Source organism: Rhinolophus sinicus, chromosome 16, assembly GCF_057876585.1.
Source record: "Rhinolophus sinicus isolate RSI-liver-muscle chromosome 16, RSI-T2T, whole genome shotgun sequence".
Lineage (NCBI taxonomy): Eukaryota > Metazoa > Chordata > Mammalia > Chiroptera > Rhinolophidae > Rhinolophus > Rhinolophus sinicus.
Window position 1 is genome coordinate 107,203,680 of NC_142516.1, and position 24,198 is coordinate 107,227,877.

Sequence of the window (24,198 nt, forward strand, 5' to 3'; positions counted from 1 at the left end):
TTCACATGGCCTGTGTGACTAACCCTGCCACGTCTGTCCCTGCCACATCTGCCCCTGCCCCCTGTAGCCTCCTTTTGTGCAAAGCCCTTCTTCTTGAAGTTGCAGCCTTAGTGGCTCACTTCCAGTCCCTTATCCTCGCCATGTTCCTTCCTTTCACAGAACCTCTATCCTGAATGTGTTTCCTTCTTCTCTTCACCTACTTAAGCTTTCATCCTTTAGATCTCAGTTTAATTTTCATTTTCTTAGGGAAGTCTTCTCTGACACCCCAGTACAGTGCCCATGAATTGTAAGTGCTCTGTAAATATTTATCAAATGAGTTAATGAGTGAGTTAGTATAGTCTGTTGAGTTGACAGCATAGAGAAGGTAAGAGCATACGCGTAGGCTCTGAATCACACCGCCTGAGTCAGATCACAGCTCTCACTCCACAAGTTGTGTCAACCTGGGCAAGTTGCTTTACTCTGTGTCTCAGTCTCCTAATCTGTAAAATGGTAAGGATAATGATAATAATCGTACCCATTTTATAGACGTGAGGATTATCTGACATACTACACATCAAGCTTTTAGAGCAGTGCCTGCACATATCAAGTGCTCTATAAATATTAGCTCCTATCAACATTATTGTCACAGCAGCAGCACCTTCCATTGGTGGTAACCAGGAAGCCGTGGTTACAATCTGTCCTGTGGATTTAGTAGACCAGTTCTAAGAGGAGGAAGTGTCTTCATGGTGGCGTACTCCTCATGATCCAACTTAATTCTAGTCCCATCTTCAATCGTTACTGCCTTATCACAGTAATTTGTCAGTGATTTGCAAAACATGGGCTATCGAATACTATTTTTATCTGCAAGAAAAGTTTCTTATCCAAGTTGTTACCATGTTAATTTTCATCACCCTTTGGAGAAGATTGGGCTCGGATAAGTGTGCAAATTACTGAAGATGCTATGAATGGATGACTGGAGAAAATGTAGCAAGTTTCTCATCACAGGTGACACCATTACTCTAGTGGACTAAGTGTGGGAGGAGGGAAGGTTACCAGCCATCAAAGGCTATATCACTTTCTATTAATTTGGGAATTTGGATTTTATAGGCCAGTGTCCAGAGAGTTTTCTGTGGTCCTACAAAGTTTTTTAACACTAGGAATCTGTCTTGTATCACAAATCTTTTATGAACCATTTCCATCTAGACATGGAAGAATAATATTCTCTGTGTGCACAAGTATTTTTTTAATTTTTGTTTTGAGTTCATCTTTTATACAAACTGTATACTGGGTCATGATTCTCAGCTCACTATCATTTAGATTGCAAGGTTCAGAGCCTAGAAGGACTGATGTGGTATCTCCAGGTCAATCACCTTTGAAGGCATTCCTCCCAGACCTTGACAATAACAGGGTCATGAAACATACCCCCCAGAGAGCCATCTGACATCTATTCTTTGGCTGTAAAGCTTGAGAACTCACTAGAGCCAAAATGCGTGAAGGAAGCGGTTATTCTTTTATAGCCTCTACGTCACTGAATTGCCATCACCTGGTGTTACTACTTCTACTCTGATCTGAGACAGTCTTAAAAACAGGCTTTTTTCGAGCCTTGCTGGCTAGAAGCTTGTGTTAGAGAAGAGAGTAGCATTAGGTCTGCCCTGGTCCCTGGAGAGCAGTGCTGGGTTGCCTGCGGCGCTTGTGCTTCCTTGTTTTACTGCGTTGGATGCTACAGTGACTCGGGGTGGTGGTAACCCAGAGGAGGTTTTGTTTCCAAATTGGGCACACACCCCCCCCCCCATTTATTGCGACGCCTCCAGCACTACACCTTGAATGTAGTCGCCACAAGCCACCATCCACTCACCTCGAGTTCCGCAGATGGGGGAGCAGCTCTACTCTCAGTTACCAGTAAATGGTACATTTTATAAATACTCATTTAGTGTAGGAAGAAAACTGTCAGTATGAGACCTTAAGCTCACTGAAATAAATTCCACAGTTGCAAAAAGACTGCTGACCATATTGGCATGTAGAACAGCACAGCTTTTCTATCAGCAACCATCACTCAGGTTTCCTGGTTTCCTGGATTGGAGAGAAGTCAAAACAATGGGCAGGTTCCTTCACTCAGAGCCCGTCTGTCATGGATAGGAGCGAAAGGAGCTGGAAAGGTGCCTTCCAGTGGGTTGAGTGGTTTCATGGTTGAATAATTGGTGTGGTGTTTAAAATTTAGTAAGCCCTGAGTTCTCTCCAGATTTTCCTGCTGACTCTTCCTTCTCTGGCAGAGCCTTAGATTGCAGTGCTCCCCAATGGTCTGCCTTGTGTTGCGTACTCTTTCTTGGTGATCCACTGCAGCTTAATTATCTTACATCTGTAGTTCTCAAGACTCCGGCCCATTCTGTCCTTCTGAGCCTGAACCCAGACTCCTAGCTGCTTAATTGGTATGCCTACCTAGGATGTCCAGGACACCTGATTTAGCATATTCTAAATAGAAAGAATTCTCTTTTCCCCAACATGTGCTCTGTCTCCTTCCTTCAGTAAATGGCATCACCGAGTAGCTGCAACCAGAAATAGGAGTTTTCCCTCAAACCTCACAGCAGTCAGTGGCCTACTGACTTACCTCAGAACTGTCTTCAGACTCCCTTTTCTGCCATTCCCACCAGTACTTTAAAGCTTTCTGTCCCCGCACTATGGCTTGGACCAGTGCACTAAGCTCCAGATTGGTCTTACTGTCTCTTGTCTCTGTAGTTTCCTCCAGCTACTCTGCCCTCAGAAATCCAAAATTCTGGTGTAATTATGCCACTCCTCGGTGTATAGGCTCAACAACTTCCGGGAGAATACAGTTCAAATTTCTTAATTCCTGCCTACTTTACCAGCCTCCTCTATTACAAACTCTGCTACCCAGATATCAGACTTGTTTGGTTCACACATCCATGGCCATGGACATGGAGTCCCCTTGCTAAAAAGAGATGTTACCCCTTGCTGAGGAACTCCTGCTTCCTTCCCCCTGAGGAGCTCCTCTCCTACCTTTAAGAATTAGCCGACCCATTCTTATGAGAAGCCTGCCCTATTCCAGGGCAGAGATAGAAGGCTCTTCTTAAGGGTTCTCATAGCACTCAGTAGTTCAGATTTCTACTACTGTGTTTCCCCGACAATAAGACCTAGCTGGACCATCAGCTCTAATGCATCTTTTGGGGAAAAAATTAATATTAGGCCAGTCTTATTTTAATACAATATAAGACTGGGTCTAATATAATATAATATAATATAATATAATATAATATAATATAATATAATACAAGTCCGAGTCTTATATTAATTTTTGCTCCAAAAGACGCATTAGAGTTGATGGTCCGGCTAGGTCTTATTTTCAGGGAAACACGGTGTCAGTATTTATGTGTAATTATTAGTTTACATGTATGTTTTATTTATATGATTGTATATTAAATAAGATGACACATGGAGTTCCTGAAAGTAAATAAGAGACATGTAGTAAGTGCTAATGTCTTTGTTTTCTTGATTCCCATAACTTGAAGGCAGGAAGCATATTACAAGTCTTGCTATTTCCAATACCCAGCAGACAGCCTTGCACAAATTGGAACCTCAATAATAGTTTTCAAATGAATAAAAACCAAGCTAGTTTCATCTGTGTTTGCATCCAGAAATTCTTTCTCCTTTTACTTTCATTCTTACATTCTAGTCACCTTTATAGAAGCCCTTGTTTCCCACTAGTTCTGATAAGGAGACAGTGATTGTTTTATTCTTCTCTTCCCTCCCTTTATCAGGTGGAGTTTACTCAAAGTTTGTAGGAGAAATCATTGTTAGCACACTTTGCCTTCCTAGATCAAGGGCAGACATCCTGGTGGTTGAGATATGAGCTGCTTCCAGAGAGATCTGCATCTGAACAGCAGCTCTGCTGTCGTTTAGCTGGATAATGATGGACAAGGTGGTTAACTTCACATAAGCCTCAATTTACTCACTGTAGATAATATGTGCCTCACAGGAGGATGGTTATGAGGATTACATGAGGTAAATAGTAATTATCTTGATAGCAGAAATTCTGTTCATTTTAAGAAAAGATGAACTTTAATTTACTTTTTGATCAAGTTAATAATTTTATCTGACATTAAAGAATATTTTTACATAATTATTTGCCATCTCAAGTTTAAAAAATAATTTTTAAAAACTAGCAATTTTGTAACCAGTTTATTTTTTGCGAGCACCATTTTTGGCTAGTAAAATTGGGTTTTATATGTAATGTTTGCTTTCTGTTTTTGCTCATTACTTGTTATCTGCATATTTATTGGTTTGAATAATGTTCAGGCTGGATTTAAATTTGTGAATTTAAATCCAGCAAAAGATAATTTAACATTTTAGCACAGAGACCGCGATTAGAAACAGTTAACTTTATAAAGCAACACATCACAATATATAGAAATATTGAAACATTATTTTGTACATCTGAAACTAATATAATGTTATATGTTCATTGTAGCTCAGTTTTTTTAAAAAGGCAACGTATTGTTGTGTTTCCTATTGACCTACGAAGTAAAACATTGATTAGTCCTAAGATTTGAGTTAAAACCATGTGCTGTTCTATTTTTTGGAATTGAGTACAAAAAGCTTAGTTTACTCAGAGTTTGTAATTAACTCAGGTAAACTCTTGAGTTAGCAATTAGGCTCTTTTTGCTTTTATTATTTGAATGTCTAGTAATTGTACATATTTTCATTCAAACCTATTGTGGTTAGCATTAAACCCCCAAATTGAGAAATCTAGTTCCTACTTCCAAGTCTACTATTGATGAGCAAATTGATCCTTTTTTGATGTTTTATCTATATGAAAACATAAACTGTCATACTTGTTTACTGCAGCCATCATTGAAAAGCTATTCATAATTTGTATAGATTATTATGATTTTATTTTTACATATTTCAAAAGTATATTAATAGAGAGCTGCTCTGTGTAAATTAATATATTACTAAAATAGCATTTTAATTCTTTCATTCAATCCTTTTAACAAATATATGTCGAGCAGTTACCATGTGCCAATCAGTGTTTGAGGTTCTTGAGATACATCAATGAACTCTTCCCTTCCCCATTCCTCTCCTTGTGTATGTTACATTTAGTAAATAAGAAATATAATAATTTATATGTTAAAAGGTAATAAATGCTATGGGGAAAAATAAAGCAGAGTAAGGGGAATTAGGAACGTGAGGGTGGGGAAGAGGAGACAGATTGTAAATTTTTAAAAGGATGAACATAGGTTAGGCCTCATTGCAAAGGTATCATTTGAGCAGAGAAATTGAAGGTTGGGGTAGTGAGTCATGCTGATATCTGGGAAAAGAGTATTTAAGCTAGAGGAACAGACATTACAAAGGCCCTGAGGCAGGAGAGTTTATAATATTAGTACAATTAAAATCTTGACTTAATAAAAATACAACAAATTCCTTTATAAATATTCTCTCTCATACATGGTATATTGGGGGACATGTTGGACATAAGGGAGACACATGTATTAAGAGAACAAAGACTCCATTTGTTTCCATTTAAAATCTATAAGGAAAGATAAAATAATCTGATCATAGATAGTTCTAATTTAATACATATTGTGATCAATAGCATAAAAGGTCTGGAGTCCCTTGAATTTCAGCAAAGAAACCATCCATTCTGCCTGGGGCAATCATATGAACAGACCATTCAACCTTGCCTAGAAGGCTAAGCTTGAAAAATGATGGAGATTGGGGATTGGGGAAAGGGAACAGTTTCCTGGCAGAGGCTAGGGAGTTGGGGTATGCAGGCCACGGTCAAGGACAAATGTAGTATAGTTGGAAAAGCACTGGAAGGGGCATGGGTTCAAGAAGGATGATAAGGATCCGATTACTAAATGTGTAGGAGAGATTGATGGAGAGAGAGGATAGCAAGTCCCTGACCAAGCTAGTATTCAGTCAGTAGACGATAGGGCAGTGCTGCTGTCTACACCAGCGTCTGCCCTGATTGTGATTGGTCAGTGTCTGCAGCGTATACCAGTTATCCTGTTTCCAGTCATCAGACTTGGGTAACAGAGATAATTAGGGAGGCATTAGTGGTACTTCGTGCTTATCTTTCTTTTGTGTTTGTTATAATGTACTGTCATCTGGATTCTCTGAAAAGCAGCGTGATTTCAGAATTTGCACTGTAATATTTTCCTTTGCTCATAGAAATTCAATGAGACATTCATTCAGGTTTCAATATCCTTTTGAAAAGACTTTTTGAAGTTTGTGTGAGTCAAAAGATCAGTAGATTAAAAAAAAAAAAAAGAGACAGACCCAAGTTTGAAGCCTGGGCTGTGCAACCAAGTAAGCCGGTGACCTTGGATAATACCTTAGTATCTCTGGGCTTCAGTTTCTTTAAAGAAGGAGTCATTGTGCTGGGCAATCTCTGAGACCCCTTACAAACTCCAAAATCCCAGGAAATCCAAAACTTAACCAAAGAGTCACCCTTTTTTCACCAGCTTTCCTAAGCAGGAACAGTAGTTGCCAGACTTGACTATCAGGATAGATTTCATGACATCAGCTCTAAGCAATTTTCGATTTCAACAGACAGCTTTTTTGTTTGGAATAATTTTATCAAAAGGTTTTGAGCTTTTTTTGTTTAAAAAAAAGTATTAGCAACTAGACTTTATGTAAAACTAATCTCTCATGGAATTTGCTGTTTAATATTACAGTAGAGTTTTTACTGTGTTTAGGAATTATTTAAAATATGCGCTCTCGCTATCCATGAAGGGTAATAAGGGCACAGCACTTCAGTGGCTTTCTTTGTGTAATACATCATTGTTTGGGCTTCAGAATTTGGCCTTGAGCAGGATATCTGCCATTCCTTGATTAATTTCCAAGAGCATTTGTTTTTTTAGATTCTAAAATTTGCCACAGGCAGTCTTGGAAGTGGTTGATTTCAAACCTGTGTGTTTTTTTCTTTTATCCTCTGCCTTCCATCCTCTTGGGAGAGGTATTATTGAAAAACCAAGTGTGTCTGGTTACTTGCATTCAGTGCCGGGGGGCCAGGGGTGGGAAAGCAGAAAAACATGTTACCATTGATGTAAAGAAAGATGATGACAGGTAAACCTTAAGTTAAGCACCCAGGGAAACCTAGAGAGGGAACAGCCAGACATGTAGTTTGTGTGCAGAAAGACCTTGAAATTGCATTTTCTGTGTTTTGTGAGTAAACCTGAGTTTAAACGAGAATTTATTCAAAGAATTTATAAACCTGGATTTGTTTCTTTGTATATGATACTTTAAATCTGGAGAGGCTAATGGCTGCTCTTGTTACACAACCCTCAATTATCATTTCTCTTGCTTCAGATGCTTCCATGTATTGTGATATATGTCAGTCTTCTTAGAAATATGACTAGGGGGTTCTTACAAGGTTTGGAGCTGAGGCTGGGGGTTTTACAGCTAAAGCATTCCGTCCCCCCCACTTCTTAAAATGCGTATTATCAGAAAAAGATTAGGATTCCTTAGGCATTTGACAGAAAGAGGCAAAGGCACTTAACCCTCCCATTTCCTGGGTGGAAAGAATGTCCCATTGTTTGGTAGCCAGTAAAGCCTCTTTTCATAATTTATAAACAAACAAGAATAATTCTTTGAACTCTGCAGGCAAATTGGCAGAATCTGAAATGAAGATTAATCAAAATCTTTAAAAGTCAGGTCAATCACTGAACCAGTATTCTCAAACTGTGATCCTTGAGATCAAAGCTATTTTCATAATACCAAGATGTTATTTGCCTTTTTTACTCTTTTTAACAAGTGTACAGATTGAATAGAGAAGCAGATATGAAGATCCAACTGTCTTCTATTAATCACATTTGCAAAAATGGGAAACAGTGCCACTCTCTGTTTAAATGTTTTGTTTTGTAAAATATAGATATTTTCATAAAGAAAATTATGTTAATGTGATAACTTTTTTTATTATTTTAATGAATTAATATTTTAAAATTTTCTCAGTTTTAATTTATAATATGATAAATGTCAATAGATACAATTTATGGGGTTCTCAGTAATTTTTAAGAGTAAAGGGAACCAGAGACCCAAAAGTTTAAGAATTGTTGAGTTAAAACAAAATGACAACTTAGAGGTACAAATCACAAGTCACTGATTTGTCAACTGTGGAGATGCCCATAAGTAAGAACAGAAGAAACTTCGAGGGTCTTTCTTAGCATCATCCACATGGGATTTGAGTTGTTTTGATCATGTGTAGAGAGGAAAAAGAACTACATATTGAAGGCACATCCAAAGAGAGAGCAAGACATATTGGTAGAAAAAGGCCAAATCAGAAGCACGTGGATAAGATGAAGACTCCTTGGGTCCTCAACCCATGGACTAGTGACCCCCTGCTTTTCATAGATAGGAAGCCCAGCTAGAAACTGGGGGGAAAGTGGGCTTCTTAACCTTCTCACATCTATAAAAGGAAGATTAGGATTAGGGAATGTAGGTATTTCCCCCGTTTAAATATTTGAGCAGAAGTCATTATTTTTATGGAATTTCTTTTTAAAATTCTAAATTTCTCAACAGTTTTGAAACACTGCAATTTTATAGTATAAAAATGGCCTTCAAAATGTAAAAGTATGTTTATTTTGTTTGTTATTGTGGATTATCTGTTTATTGTCCCATCCGATTTTAGAAAGTATTCGTGGAAGCTTGCGAGAATACACATAATAAAATAAAAGTGAAAGTAAAAATTGAAGTCAAGGCCGGGGGAAATATTTGTGTGTGTGTGTGTGTGTGTGTGTGTGTGTGTGTGTGTGTGTGAAAATATTGGAGATAGTCCTAAGTATGAGGCATAAGAGGTTAGCGAGGGTATGTTTTACATGTGTGTTTTACATGTCATGGTTGAATATGTCATATATGGTGTCTACTTCTGCTTAGCCTCTTCTGTGGTGAAAGAACTGCCCTCTGTAGGCCCTCATGAAAAGATGGACATAGACGTGTTTTATATCTTATGACCGTTTTCTTTTAATATTTATTAGTTGAACTGAGAGTGGATAGAAAAGCTGTGTAGGCTGGTCAGAATCCTGCCTTGAATTTGAACTTTGAGGTTACATTATAAAGAGGGCTCTTATGGCTACATGCAAGCTCCAATTATGAGAACAAAGAAGCTGAGTTGTCAGAGGGGCGAGGTGGTTGAGAAAGGAAAGTAGATTGTACTTGGAAGAAGAAAACAAATACCAGGAGAGAGGCCATGAACCTGTAAAAGAGAGACAGAGGGGTGGTGAGTGCAGTTTCAGTGGCCAGTAGCTTTCCCATGTGGCCTCTCTTTACAATAAATCCTCTCTTTACTGGCTTGAGGTCCTGGCAACCAAAAGAGCCTGAGTGAAAAATACAATAACACAAGTATGCAAATTATAAGGACTAGCACAGGTAATATGATTAAGACTTGAGTTTGATTCTGAATTACCTGGTAGCCAAGACAGAAAGGAGACACTGTTAATCATGAAACCATATAATAAAACAAACGCAGTTTTAAAGGTAGTAATAGTTTTCTAACACTAAATTTCAAATCAGTCACCCTCTTATGTATGGAGGGTCCTTAAAAATTAAACATAGAATTACCGTTCGATCCAGCAATCCAACTTACAAGTAATACCCAAAAGAATTCAAAGCAGAATCTGGAAGACAGATGTGCACACCCATGCTCATTATTCACAATAGCCAAGAAGTGGAAGCAGCCCAAATGTCCATTGTCAGACGCCTGGATACAGAAAATGTGGTATATACATGTAATGGAATATTATGTGACCTTAGAAAAGAAGAAAAGCCAGTCACATGCTACAGCATCAATGAACCTCAAGGGCATTATGCCAAGTGAAATGAACCAGTCACGAAAGGACAAATACTGTTATGATTTCATTCAAACGAAGTAGCTAAAGTAGTCAAAAATCATAGGAACAAAAATTAGAAAGGTGATTACCAAGGCCTCGGAGGAGATGGGAGTTAATGTTTACGGGGTATAGGGTGTTAGTTTTGCAAGATGGAAAAGTTTTTGGAGCTCTGTTGCAATATACTTAACAATAAACTGTACACTTAGAAATGATTAAGATGGTAAATTTAATGTTATAAATGTTACACATTTTTACCACAATTAAAAAAATATATGTTAATTATTATATTAATTAATAATTGAGACACTAAGCAATATACTTGGCAATATCCTGAGCATTTGTAAAGCAGATGCAGAAATGGATTTATTTATGTGGAAATGTAAAACGAGAAGTTTACCACTTTCAGGCCTCGCAACAAGATTTCAGCCTTGGATCAGTTTCTCTTTTATGGAGGCAGATACAGAAAGACGACACCTCTGTTCCCGACCAGAAATGTAGTACCTCTGTGTTCATGAAACTTTTTATGTGTACATCGTCTCTCTTCAGTAATGGCTTTGTGTAGGCGCACATATAAGAGTACCCCAAAGCTGTATACTTTGTGATGCTTTTGCAGTTAAGCAGATGACATCATTCCTTCCTTCATTCTTTATCATATTTGGGCTGAGTTAAGAGTTCCTGTTCAGTTTTTGTATGACTTTGCAGGTTGGTTTGAGATGTATTTTCTCTGAGAGGAGAGGAAAACCTATACAAAGACTCTAATTCAATTTTCTTCATAAAAATTAGGTTTATCAAGTATTAAATCAATTTATATATTCTGATATGCAACAAACATGATGAAGAATCAGTAACTAATAATCTAATTTTAAACTATATTTCTATTCTCTAAAGTAGTGCTATATTTTTTTAAATAAGAGATCATTAGCAAACTTTCAACTAAAGCAAGAAACTAAAAATTGATATATATATTTTAATGTGTAAGGTATCGTAGTTCTATTATTAAAATTCTTCAGGATCTATTTCATTGAACTGTGCAGCAGCATTCCTTTACAGTAGACTCAGAATAGAGAGTCAGGGTGACTATGGGAACAGCAGAGGGGCCAAGCTTATTGCTTTCTAATGTAATTATTATTATTTTAGAGTTCTTATATTTTGCAGTGGTTGAACATTACTTTGAAAAAAGATGGCGGGGGGGGCGTGGAATGGATAGATGAACACAGAAGAAGGAGGGAGGGAGATAGGGAGGAAGGAAAGAAGGAAATAAATATATACATATATGTGCTTGGCCCAGGGTGGGGGCTCCTCCCTTCTGTGTACCTGGGCCTTACTGTGCTCCTGTCATGCCTCGTTCCCCGGATGGAAGCAGAGCTACAGCACGGCACTATGGATCCTAGTCTGCTATTCCATTACCTCCTGCGTTTCACAGAAGAATCCAAGACATCCATGGGAACTTGTGATATATAGGAGTCTAAACATGATCAGGAAACAAAACCATTCCTTTCATTTGAGTGAAAACACAAAGTACTGCCTGTTGACCTCTACTTAGACTGGAAAAAGCTGAGTAACAACGTGACTCAGGTAAAGTGACCTCTGTTACCAAACAAGAGCTATGATATCTACTTGACAGATAAACTTTTATAAACCAACAGGAAATAATTGTTCTTGTGAAACACACCAGAAGAGGATTGAGAATGGCCTATGTATACACAAGCATGGGCCTTGTACATTCTTTAATGACAGGGCATGCCAGAAACTTTTCAGTATGATGTTGCCCAAATAAAGTAATATCACGATCTGATTGACTCATTCTGCAGCACCTGGTTTTTCATAGGAATTCAGAGACAGGAGAAGTAGAAATGTACTACTTTTAAGAAGCTTAGTAGCATACTCCATTTTTCTTTACTCCACCCTTATCCCAAAGCACTGGCTGTTAATACCCAACTTACCCAGTCTTGCCATTTTTCCCTCTTTTTTCTTCTCTTTTCCCTAATTTGATCTGAAACATTCCTTCTAAATCGTTGGAACAGAATGGTGCCTTATCCTGCCTTTGGTTTGTGTTAAATATCCCATGTAACCAAGTACCCTATCCAGTATTGATTATCTCATTACAACTGTCACAAATTAAGATTTTTTTTTTTAACTTTTATTTATTTTAAGTGTGTTTTTCCAGGACCCATCAGCTCCAAGTCAAGTAGTTGTTTCAATGTAGTTGTAGAGGGCGCAGCTCACACTGGCCCATGACGAGATCAAACCAGCAACTCTAGTGTTATGAGCATCATGCTCTAACCCAACTGAGCTAACTGGCCGCCCTCAAATTAAGATTTTTAATGGATCCATAGTGTGTCTCCTAGGAACTGATATCACTGTTTTTCAGATTTAGTCCAAAAGTAGCACCTTAAATCTGTCTTTTTTTATTCAGTTTACCAAGTAATGGAAAACGAACTTATTCCTAGAAGTTAAAATCTAAAAACGGTCTTCAAAAGTAATGTGTGAAACTTAATTGAAGAGCATTATGAGAATTTGCTAATGTACACAAAAAAAGACTCATAAATGTCGATTATTCCTGAATTGAAAGATTTAGTGCAATTCCAATCAAAATTCTTAACTTGATTTTTCTTTTTTGTTAACAAAAAGAGATTATTATAATAATCATCTACAATTTGTTTTAAGCAGACTTTGTAATTAGTGGTTAGGATTTATTTTTTAACAATTGTTTTTTTCAATTACAGTTGACATACAGTAATATTATATGAGTTTCAAGTGTACAACATAATGATTAGACATGTATATAACTTACAAAGTGATCACCCTGATAAACCCTAATCCCCAGTTGACACCATACATACTTATTACAATATTATTAACTGTATTCCCTACGCTGTACTTTACATCCTAGTGACTATTTTGTAACTACCAATTTGTACTTCTTAATCCCTTCCCCTTTTTTCCACCCACCCTCCAAACCCCTTCCCATCTGGCAACCATCAAAATGTTCTTTGTATCTATGAGTTTGTTTCTGTTTTGTTTGTTTATTTTGTTCTTTAGATTCCACATACAAGTGAAATCATACTGGTATTTGCCTTTCTCTGTCTAACTTACTCCACTCAGTACAATACCCTCTAGGTCCATCCATGTTGTTGCAGATGGCAAGATTTTATTCCTTTTTATAGCTAAGTAATTTTCCATTTATATATGTTGCACCCCTTCTTTATCCATTTATCCACTGATGGATATCCAGTTTGCCTCCATATCTTGGCTATTGTAGGTAATGCAATGAACATACAGATGCACATGTCCCTTCAAATTAGTGTTTTGGGTTTCTTCTGATAACTACCCAGAAGTGGGATTACTGAGTCATTCTTTGTCTCTTGATATAGCTTCTTTTTTAAAGTCTACTTTGTCTAGTATAAATATTGCTACTCCAGCTTTTTGTTGTCATTTCCATTTTTATGAAATATAGTTTCCTTCCCTTTACTTTCAGTCTGTGTGTGTCTTGATCTGCAGTGAGTCCCTTGTAGGCAGCATATGTAAGGGTCTTGTTTTCTTATTTATTCATCCACCCTATCTTTTGATTAGAATATTTGATCCATTTACATTGAAAGTAATTGTGGATAGATATGTAGTTTTGCCATTTATTATTCGTATTTTGACTTGGTTTTTGTCTTAAAGAAGTCCCTCTAACATTTTTTGTAATACTGGTTTGGTGTTGATGAACTCCTTTAGCTTTTTCTTGTCTGGGAAGCTCTTTATCTGTCCTTTGATTCTAAATGATATCTTTGCTGGGTGGAGTAATCTTGGTGTAGGTCCTTGCTTTTCATCTCTTAGAATATTTCATGAGAATATTTCATGCCAATCCCTTCTGCCCTACAAAGTTTCTGTTGAGAAATGAGCTGACAGTCTTATGGGAGCTCCATTGTAGGTAACTAATTGCTTTTTTTCTTGCTGCTTTTAACATTCTCTTTGTCTTCAACTTTTGGCATTTTAATTATGATGTGTCTTGGTGTGGGCCTCTTCCAGTTTATCTTGTTTGGGACTCTGTGCTTCCTGGGCTTGTATGTCTATTTCCTTCTTTAGGTTAGGGGAGCTTTCTGTCTTTATTTCTTCCAATAGGTTCTCAATCCATTGCTCGCTCTCCTCTCCTTCTGGTACCCCAATAATGCGAATGTTGGTATGCTTGATATTGTCCTGGAGACCCCTTAAACTGTCCTCATTTTTTTTGGATTGTTTTTTCTTTTTGCTGTTCTGATTGGGTATTCTCTGCTACCTTAACTTCTAAATCACTGATTCGAACCTCTGCTTCTTCTAATCTACTGTTGAGTCCCTCTAATGTATTCTTTATTTCAGTTATTGTATACTTCATTTCTGACTGGTTCTTTGTTATGTTTCCTATCTCCATTTTTATGTTTCCTATCTCTTTGTTAAAGATCTGAGTCATCGACTCTTTTTCCTAAGTTTATTGAACATCCTGATAACCAGTGTTTTGAACTCTGCATCTAGTAGATTATCTCCATTTTATTTAGTTGTTTTTCTAGAGCTTTGTTCTGTTCTTTCATTTGGTACATGTTTCTTTGTCTCCCCACTTTTGCTGCCTCCCTATGTTTGTTTCTATGTGTTACGTAGGCCTGCTGTGTCTCCTGGTCTTAGTAGAGTGGCCTTATGTAGTAGGTACTATGGGGCTCAGTGGCACAGTCTTCCTGGCCACCTGAGCCAGGTGCTCCAGATGTGTCCCTTGTTTGGGTTTTGTGTGGCCTCCTGTTGTAATTGAGCCTTATTGCTGCTTGCATGTTAGTGGGAGGGATTGACCCTCAGGCTGATTGGTTGTGAGAACTGACCATGACAACAGTGGAGGAGCTGTGGTGCAGGATGCCCCTACCGAGCAGGATTCACTTGAGCAGGGCTCCAGTGCCTGTCCACACAACTTTGGAAGTGTCACCTGCGGAGGCAACTGGGTGGTATTCCACCTCAGTCCAAAGCCAGCCACTGGATGTGCCAGCCTCTGGGACCTCCTGGGAAGGACACGGCCACAGTCTAAGATCAGCTTTTGCCTGTGCCCTGTCCAGGGCCACCTGGCATCAAAGCAGTCCATAGATGGCAGCCAACCACGCTGGCCTTAGAGGTGCCTGGAAATGGCCAAGTCACAAACCATAGTTGGCTGCTGCTAGTGCTGGGCTTAGAGCTGTTCACCCAGAGATACTGGGCATACCTAGTGCTTGTTTGTGTTTTGTGAACCTTTGAGAGATTTTAGGAAAGTCCACAGCATGAGCCAAGATAGGCCATTTGTATGGAAAAGCCACTGGAAAAAGCTTGGGTGGGTCCAAAAGTTTGATGGGGTGAGGTCTCAGGGAATTAGAGTGAACCGTGTCAGTCAGGTTGATGGAGACTCAGATATCTCAGATCTAGCATCTGCCTGGGTCTGCATGCTGGGAGGGGATAGGGCTCAATTAAGAAATAATGGATTCTGTCAGCACTTCTGTCTGGGAGAAAGCTGTTCCTCCAGCCCTAGCTCCGAAACCAGACTATTCAGCTCCTCCCTGTGTGTCCCTGGCGACTTCTGAGCTGCTTCCCCAGCGCTGGAGCTCAGAGCAAGTGAGTCTGTCAATGAGTAAGTCCGTGCATAGGCCTTTTAGGAGGAGCACCTGGGACTCCACATGCCCTCTGTCTCATGCAGCCACAATCTGTGCTGGTTTTCATAGACAGAAGTTGTGGGGACTTTTCATCCCAGCACTGAAACCCTGCGCTGGGGAGCCTGGTGTGGGGATGGGACCCCTCGCTTCCCAGGGTGGATGTCAGCAGCTGAGGTATCCCTCCAGATTTTTAACCGTCACATGTGGGTGTGGGGTCAGCCTGTTCTTTGTCTCCACCTCTCCTACCAGTCTCGAGGTGGCTTCTTCTGTATATCCTTAGTTGTAGGACTTCTGTTCAGCTAGACTTCAGGCAGTTCTTAATAATGGTTGTTCTATAGTTTAGTTGTAATTTTAATGTGGTTGTGAGAAGAGATAAGCACAGAGTTTATCTACTCTGCCATCTTGTCCCTGGCTGCATTTTTTTAAGAAGAAAAATTAGGAGACACGTAACTTCTATGTTAACATATGTTTTATATCTACAGTGATTAAGTCATTTTTGTTTTAACTCAAGAATAGAATAGCAGATCAAGAGAGCAGGGTTAGATAATTCCCAAAGAGACCCAATTATATTTAAGAACATAAAATATGGTAAAGGAGACATCACAAGGCAGTTGCAGATGGAAAATGTTATTAAATAAATGGTGCTGAAGCAATCGGTTTGCGTTTAAGAAAAAGATGAATTTTAACCTTCACTTCATGTCTTATACTAAAATAAATTTCAGGTGCTTTAAACAGCTTGAAATGTACAAAATAAAAGAAAAGCAAAAAACTAGAAGTAAATAGAGTGGACATTTATAAACAATCTCTAGGAGAACATGTAAGCTTAAAACAATGGTAATTACAAAAGAAAATACTTTGATTATATAAAATTTAAAATTTCCTGATATAAAAAAGCTACTTAAAATACAATTCAAATGAAAACAACAAACAGTTGCTCAAAATATGACAGAGAAAGGATAATATTCTCAATCTACAAGAAGTGTGTACAAATAGATAACAAAGGCACCAAAAATCCTTTGGATAGCAGAAAATTCACAAAAGAGGAAATGTTAATGGCTAATAAACATGTTGGAGTGTTAAAAAAACATTTTTAGTTCTATTTTTATCTAAGTAGTGGCAATTTTAGAATATTCATGTTGGCTAGAATTTAATAAAATAGGCTCACTTTATATACTGGTAAAGAAATAAATTGGCACAAACTAGAAAAATTATTGGTAATACGCAACTAGGGCTTTAGAAGTATTTTTACCTTTTATATCAATAATTCCACTTCTACAAAACCATTTAGAGAAAAAATCATAAAAACACAAAATTGTAAAGATAGTCTCATTATTTTTATATTTTAAAAAATATTTTTATCTTGATTGATTTGGCTTGTTTTGGGTTTTTTTTATTTATTTATTTTTATTATTTTATTGGGGAAGGGGAACAGGACTTTATTGGGGAACAGTGTGTACTTCCAGGACTTTTTTCCAAGTCAACTTGTTGTGCTTTCAGTCTTAGTTGTGGAGGGTGCTGTTCAGCTTCAAGTTGTCCTTTCAGTCTTAGTTGTGGAGGGCGCAGCTCAGCTCCAGGTCCAGTTGCTGTTGCTAGTTGCAGGGGGCGCAGCCCACCATCCCTTGTGGGAGTCGAACCGGCAACCTTGTGGTTGAGAGGATGCACTCCAACCAACTGAGCCATCTGGGAGCTCAGCGGGAGCTCAGCTCAAGGTGCCGTGTTCAATCTTAGTTGCAGGGGGCGCAGCCCACCATCCCTTGCGGGACTCGAGGAGTTGAACTGGCAACCTTGTGGTTGAGAGCCCACTGGCCCATGTGGGAATCGAACCGGCAGCCTTCAAAGTTAGGAGCATGGAGCTCCAACCGCCTGAGCCACCGGGCCAGCCCTCATTATTTTTTAATAATAAGAATGGGTGTCTTAGAAATGTAATGTTCATGGACTAATTAGATAAAATCTTGCATAGCTTTCCAATGGAATATTATGTATCCATTAAACTTATGTTTTCAAGGAATGTTTAATGACAAAGAATGTTCATGTGATAATGTTATGTTAAAAATGAGAGCTGGGGGATCGAATATATGGTGATGGAAGGAGAACTGACTCTGGGTGATGAACACACAATGGGATTTATAGATGATGTAATACAGAATTGTACACCTGAAATCTATGTAATTTTACTAACAATTGTCACCCCAATAAATTTAATAAAATAAAATTTAAAAAAAAAAATGAGAGCTACAAACCAGCATCAATGGTACTATTCCAATTTCATGTGTTTTAATGTATACAAGGGAAATGATTGAAAGACAAAATAATCAAAATATTAAGAGGAATTATCATTATTTGGTAGAGTTATAGACAATTTAAGTTTCCTTCTTGGTATTGTTCCACAGTTTTTGTTTATCTACGGTAAGCACATTACTTTTATAATCAGAATAATAAATACTGAAAAGGCCCATTTTTAGTACGTCTTTCTGAATTTAAAATTCAAGTAGACAAATCAGTAAAAATATAGAATATTTGAAAACTATTAGGTTGGTACAAAAGTAATTGTGGTTTTTGCAATTTTTTCTTTTGCAATTATTTTTAATGTTTTAAACCGCAGTTACTTTCGCACAACCTAATTTTATCAAGTTTCATTACATAGATACACAAATGGATCTAGAATTTTGGATCAAATACATTTTTCTCATATCTACAGAACATTTACAAAATAATTAGTACATTGACCATGAAGAAAATCTTACTAAATTTAAAAAAGTAAAAATATTTTCTGAATATAAGCAAATAAAACTAAAAATTAGCAACAAAAAGATAGCCATAAATATAACTACTTATAAACTAAGCATTTTTTCTAAATAACTCCTAGTGTAGAGAGGAAATTAATATATAAATAATGTGTTTTTGTAATGCAGTAGTGTCCCCCCCTTGTCTTGGGGAATATGTTCTAAGACTCCCAATGGATGCCTAAACTACAGATAGTACCAAATCATGTGTATATTGATTTTTCCTATACATACATACCTAAGATTAAAGTGTAATTTTAAATCAGGCACAATAAGAGATTAACAACAACAGTAGAGCAGTTATAAAGTAGAGCAATTATAACAGTATACTGTAATAAAAAGTTATGTAATCTCTGTCTCTCAAAATACCTTATTGTACTGTACTCACCCTTCTTGTGATGATATGAGATGAGACATGATGAAATGAAGTGAGGTGAATGACATCGATGAAGCACACTCACTCACCTTCTATGTGTCCCCACAAGGAGTATATACAATGTGTCATGTAGAAATTGATTTTGAGTAAATTTGACATCCAAACTTATCAGAGTGGGAGATGCCTTTCACAGATATTCATTTAATCAATATTTATTGATTACCTACTGTGCCAAGGCACTGTGCCAGGTGCCCTGGGGATATAAGGAGGAATAAGATGCAGCTTTGAGAAGCTTGCAATAAGGGAAATAGTTACAATATTAGAAATTAAAATCTTTAAAATATTTAATGCATTTCTCTAGTAGCAGATTGCCATCTATTTGGTCACTGACTGCAAATTTTCAGCTATGGCGCCATTGAAAGAAAAGTAATTTGAATCAAGTTTATCTTCAAAATTTATCAGTATCAGAACTTGCTCCAGTTTTCTTCTCATGCATGGTATAAAAAAAAAGAGTTTTAAGGTAAAAATTATGATAATTGCATTGGATCACAGTTATGACTATTTTAAAGAGATAAATATGATGAATTGATTGGCAAAATACTAATGTCAGATGTCATTCTGTGGTGATGTTTGCATTATACAATCTGACTTTACCAAAACAATTATTCACGTAAAGAATTTCTTTTTACTTAATATATTTCTTCTCTTTTATAGGAATTTACTTTATCAGAAGATTATAACAAGATGACTCCTGTGAAAAACTATCAAGGTAGGAATGAGAGCAGTGTTTTCATTTACCTAGACTTTGAAATGTTTCTTAATGGCTTCCACTGCCACAAAGGGGAGGCCTTACTATACACAATAATCAGGGGAAACAAAACAGAGCAACTCTTTGAGGTGAATATTATCCTGGTTTCAGAAGGAAGATGCTGAGACCCAACCAGGGTAGGTGACTTGTCTGTGGTCTTGTAGCTGGAAAAGTGCAGAGCCAGACCAGGTCAGCATGACTGCAGAACCCGTAGCCTTTGTCCTTTGGCTTCCTACTATACCACACTGCCCTGACACAGTGCAGCAGGCATGGAGAGTGGGACCAGTGTTAAGAGTGTACATGGGCTCATTTCATTTTTGGTTAAATGTTTTAAAGGTAAAACTGTTGGTACTTTCTGAGGGAAAGGATTATGGTTTATATGGTGTCTGCAGCATTGACAGTGTCCCAAAGGCCATTTTCACCGTATGGATCAGGAGTAATTTTTGTTAAGGATTTCTTTATCGAGACCAACAATGTCATGGGATCAGAACATTAGAGGTTGGACCTTTTAACACTGAGAGGTCATTTCATCCAAATCTCTTGACCTCATTCATCCTGCATGGTCATCCAGCGTCTCCTCCTAAGAAAGACTTCCAGAGAAATAGCAACCCATCCTGACTTGGGAAAATGCTAAGCACTAAGTTCTTTATTTTTAGGTTTGGAACAAAAGTTCATTTCCCTATAGATTTAGTCTTTAATATTTTCACATATCACGTATCAAGTATTTATACTTGTACCTGTATTTATTGAGTACCTATATTGTTCCAGTAACTGAGGATGATAATAATGAACAAGACATGTACAGTATCTGCCTATAAGTAGTTTATAACCATGTGGAGGATATAGACAGGTAAGCAGACCATTGAACTGTTATGTGATAAGTGCTAAAAAGTTCCCCTATTGCTCTTTGCTCAGCCTGTTGGAGCTAAGTACATACTCTCATATACATGACAGCTTTTTAGTGATTATAAAACAGCGATGAAAATTCCCACCCCTGTCCATTCCTCTCCTCCTTTTTTTTCCTTCTCTTTTCTAGCTTCAACATGTTACATTTTCCTTTACATGAGCTGAGTTTTTGGCGCTTTAAAAAAATTTTTTAATTGTCCTGGTTGCAAATCTTGGGATATTTTGTACTATTTGGGGCATTTTAAAATGTGGCATATTGTGGTAGGCAGCTTCTAATACGGCTCATAAGGATCCTTGCCTTGTGGTGTTCACGCCCCTCCCCTTGAATGTAGGCTGGACCTAAAATATGGCAAGCCTTGGATATCACTTTTGAGATTAGATTACAAAAAGACTGGGGCTTCTGTCTTGCTTGCCCTCTCCTGCTCTCTTGCTTGCTCTGATGGAAGCCAGCTGCCATGTTGCGAGCTGCCCACGTGGTAAAGAACTGAGGGAAGCCTTGTCAACAGTCAGTAAGCAACTGAAGCCCTCAGTTCAGCAGCCTATGAAGAGCTGAATCATGACAACAACTGGGTGAGAGGGCTTAGAAGCAGATCCTCCCTCTGTCCAGCTTTCAGATGAGACCATCCCACACCTTGATTTTATCCTGTGAGGGACCTTTCAGCAGAGGCACCAAGCTAAATAGCACCAAGATTTGTGATCCACAGAAATTCTGATATAACAGATGTTTACTGTTTTCAGCCACTAAGTTTTGGGGTGTTTTGTTACACAACATTAGATAGCTAATACCCACATGTAATGTGATAAGTACAAAATCACCTTTCTTTCCTGTTCTTGGCACTGTTCTTCTAATACCAGGGTGGCCGCCACTTTACACTGTGAGCTCACGTGGAGCAGTCAACTCAGCCCCCTCAGTAGTTCTCGCTTGAGTTGTTATTAGGCTGCATCTCCTGTACTTTTGAAGCTGTTTCTTAGTTTTTGGTTTTGTTTGTTGGTTTGTTTTTAGCTTGACACATTCTGTTATTCGTAATCTTATTTAGTCACATCATCTTAGCTTATCAAGATATTTTGAAATCCTAGTTGTCATTAAATAATATTAACTCTCACTTAATTTTGTGTTTTTGTTAAATGTATAATCTTAAAATATATCATCCCTAAGTCTTTGTTAAAAATGAATGTCCTCACAGATGCACAAATGATGAGCATATCACTAGAAACCACTCTTCATATGCCATTATTCTTTGGATCTCTTATATCCAGCCACTATTATATACACATAACTGTATCAAAATATAGCCCACTTATTTCCATTTTGTCTATAAAGGGATTATTAAAAAATTGTTTCCATTTTGTCTATAAGGGGATTATAAAAAAATTGTTAACTAGATGACTGAAGAAACCTTTTCACCTTAAACAACTAGAGAAATACTAAATGACACTTTTTGTTATTTTTGTTGCTCTTTTTAATGCCATGCTAAGCTCATAAGAGAAATAAAAGGAAAATCCCCATGTGCCAGAAGCAAAGAGAAAACACAAAGCTCAAAGTGATATACATATGACCTGACATTGCAGATGTCCTGAGGAGATAAAAAGAGCCACTAATAGCTGGAAGCTTTTGCATGAATCTTCACTGGGGGACCTGAGATGAGGCCTATGGCCTGAGTAACATGAGAAATTGCAAAGTTGAAATCCATAAAAGGATATAACCCCTTGAAAAAGAGAGGAACTAAACCTCCACTTACTGGCCCAGAAGACCACAGGGATATTTATTTATCTCAAATCTGGATAGAAGGAAAAGTCTCCCATGATAAACCAAAATCCCAGCTAAAAACTTTTGATCTTAAAAGTTCTATCACAAGAAAAAAAAAAGTAATTATGTAAGGTGGTAGATGTTAACTTACTGTGGTAGTCATTTCACGATATATACATATAGCAAATCATTATGTTGTACACCTTAAATTAATACAGTGTTATATGTCAATGAGAAGAAAAGAAAACTTTTGGATTTGGAGTACAAATTTAAACCAATCTTGTGGTGCTGGAGGCTCCCAATTAAAAATTTAACATACAAAATGTGCCAAGAATCTTAAATAATGATCAACAAATCTGAAAGGGACCATTACATCTTTTAAAAGATTTTTTTAAATCAGAGAAGGTGTAGAACCAGAAGAAAATAAAAAGCCTATTTAAAAAAACAGGTAGATTTTTAAAAATAATCAAGTAGAACTTTTAGATACAAAAAAATCAGTGGATTGAGGAGTGGCTAGATGGCTCATTTAGTTTGAGAGTGAGCTCTTAGCAGAAAGGTTGCCAGTTCAATTACCTCGTGGGCCAGTGAGCTGCACCCTCCACAGCTAGATTGAAAACAACGAGCTGCCGCTGAGCTTCTGGAGGGGTGGCCAGATGGCTCAGTTGGTTAGAGCGTGGGCTCTTAACAACAGGATTGCTGGTTCAATTCCTGCATGGAATGGTGGACTGTGCCCTCTGGAACTAAAGATTGAAACGGCAATTTCTCATGGAGCTGAGCTTTGCCCTCCACAACTAGACTGAAGTACAATGACTTGGAGTTGATGGACCCTGGAGAAACACACTGTTCCTCAATGTTCCCCAATAAAATTAAAAAATTTAAAAAAAAAAAGATTTAAAAAAAATCAGTGGGTTGATTAGACACAGAGTAAATTAATGAAATGGTAGATAGCTTTGATGTCAGTGGAACATCTTTAAACTACTGAAAAAGCAAAACTGCCAACATAGAATTCTATACCCAGTGAAAATATCTTTCAAAATAGAGATGAAATAACATTTTTTCCAGACATACAAAAGCTGAAAGAATTTGTCATCCATAGACCTGCACTAAAAGAAATGTTAAAGGAAAATTTTCAAGAAGGAAGGAAGTGATTGATGTCAAAGGAAGATATGGATCCACACAAAAGAATGAAGAAAGAGCAGCGAACATAATAAGAATTTTATTATAAGAACTGCACGTGGCCCATGGATACTGAGGGTTCCAGGACCCACTCAATAATACCAAAATCCACAGATTCTCAAGTCCTTATATAAAATGTCATAGAACAATGAATACAGTTCACAGTTCGAAAATACTGGTTTTGATCAGCAGTTGGTTGAATCTACATATGTGAAACCCATAGCTACAGAGGGCTAATAACTATATTTATTGAAAAGAATCTGCATATAAGTGGACTTGCACAGTTACAACATGTTTTGTTCAAGGGTCAGCTCTATAAGATTTTTTCTTATTATTTAAATTTCTTTAAAAGAATTCAAGTCATGCAACGTATGTTCTGTGATTAAAATAGAATTAATTAAAGTCAGAATCAATAATAGATCTCTGGAAAATCCCCAAATACTGGGAAGCTAAGTAACCCACATCTTAATAGTCCATGGGTCAAAGAAAAAATCAACAGAGAAATCAGACAATATTTTGAATCGAGTGAACATGAAAACACAATACATCACAATTCATGGGATGCTGCTAAAGCAGTACATAAGGGAAATTTATAGCACTGATCATCCATGTTGGAAGAGAAGAAGGTCTCAAAGCTGTGACCTTAGCTTCTACATCAAGAAACCAGAAAGAATAAAAAGAAAACCTAAGCTTAAGCAGAAAAGACTAGAAATCATAGCAAAAGTTCATGAAATAAAAAACAGAATAGAGAAAAATCAATGACACCAACAGTTGTTGTGTTCTTTGAGAAGATCAGTAAAAGAGATAAACCTCTAGCCAGCCAGAGAAAGAGAGAGAGAGAAGGGGAAGCAAGGAGGGGAGCAAATTACCAATATCAGGAATGAGGAAGTGATATTATTATAGATCTAGGGACATTTGAAGGAAAATAAGGAACATTATGAACAACTTTATGCTAACAAATTT

At 37.4% G+C, this 24,198-nt stretch overlaps 1 protein-coding gene across 1 annotated transcript in view; it reads left to right on the plus strand.

The window, feature by feature from the left end:
- WDFY2 (WD repeat and FYVE domain containing 2) overlaps nucleotides 1-24,198 on the plus strand; it is a 172,868-nt gene that overhangs the window by 98,729 nt on the left and 49,941 nt on the right. The window contains exon 4 of the mRNA XM_019752158.3: nucleotides 19,313-19,367. Within this exon, the coding sequence (XP_019607717.1) occupies nucleotides 19,313-19,367 (55 nt within the window). The remainder of the gene's footprint in view (nucleotides 1-19,312; nucleotides 19,368-24,198) is intronic.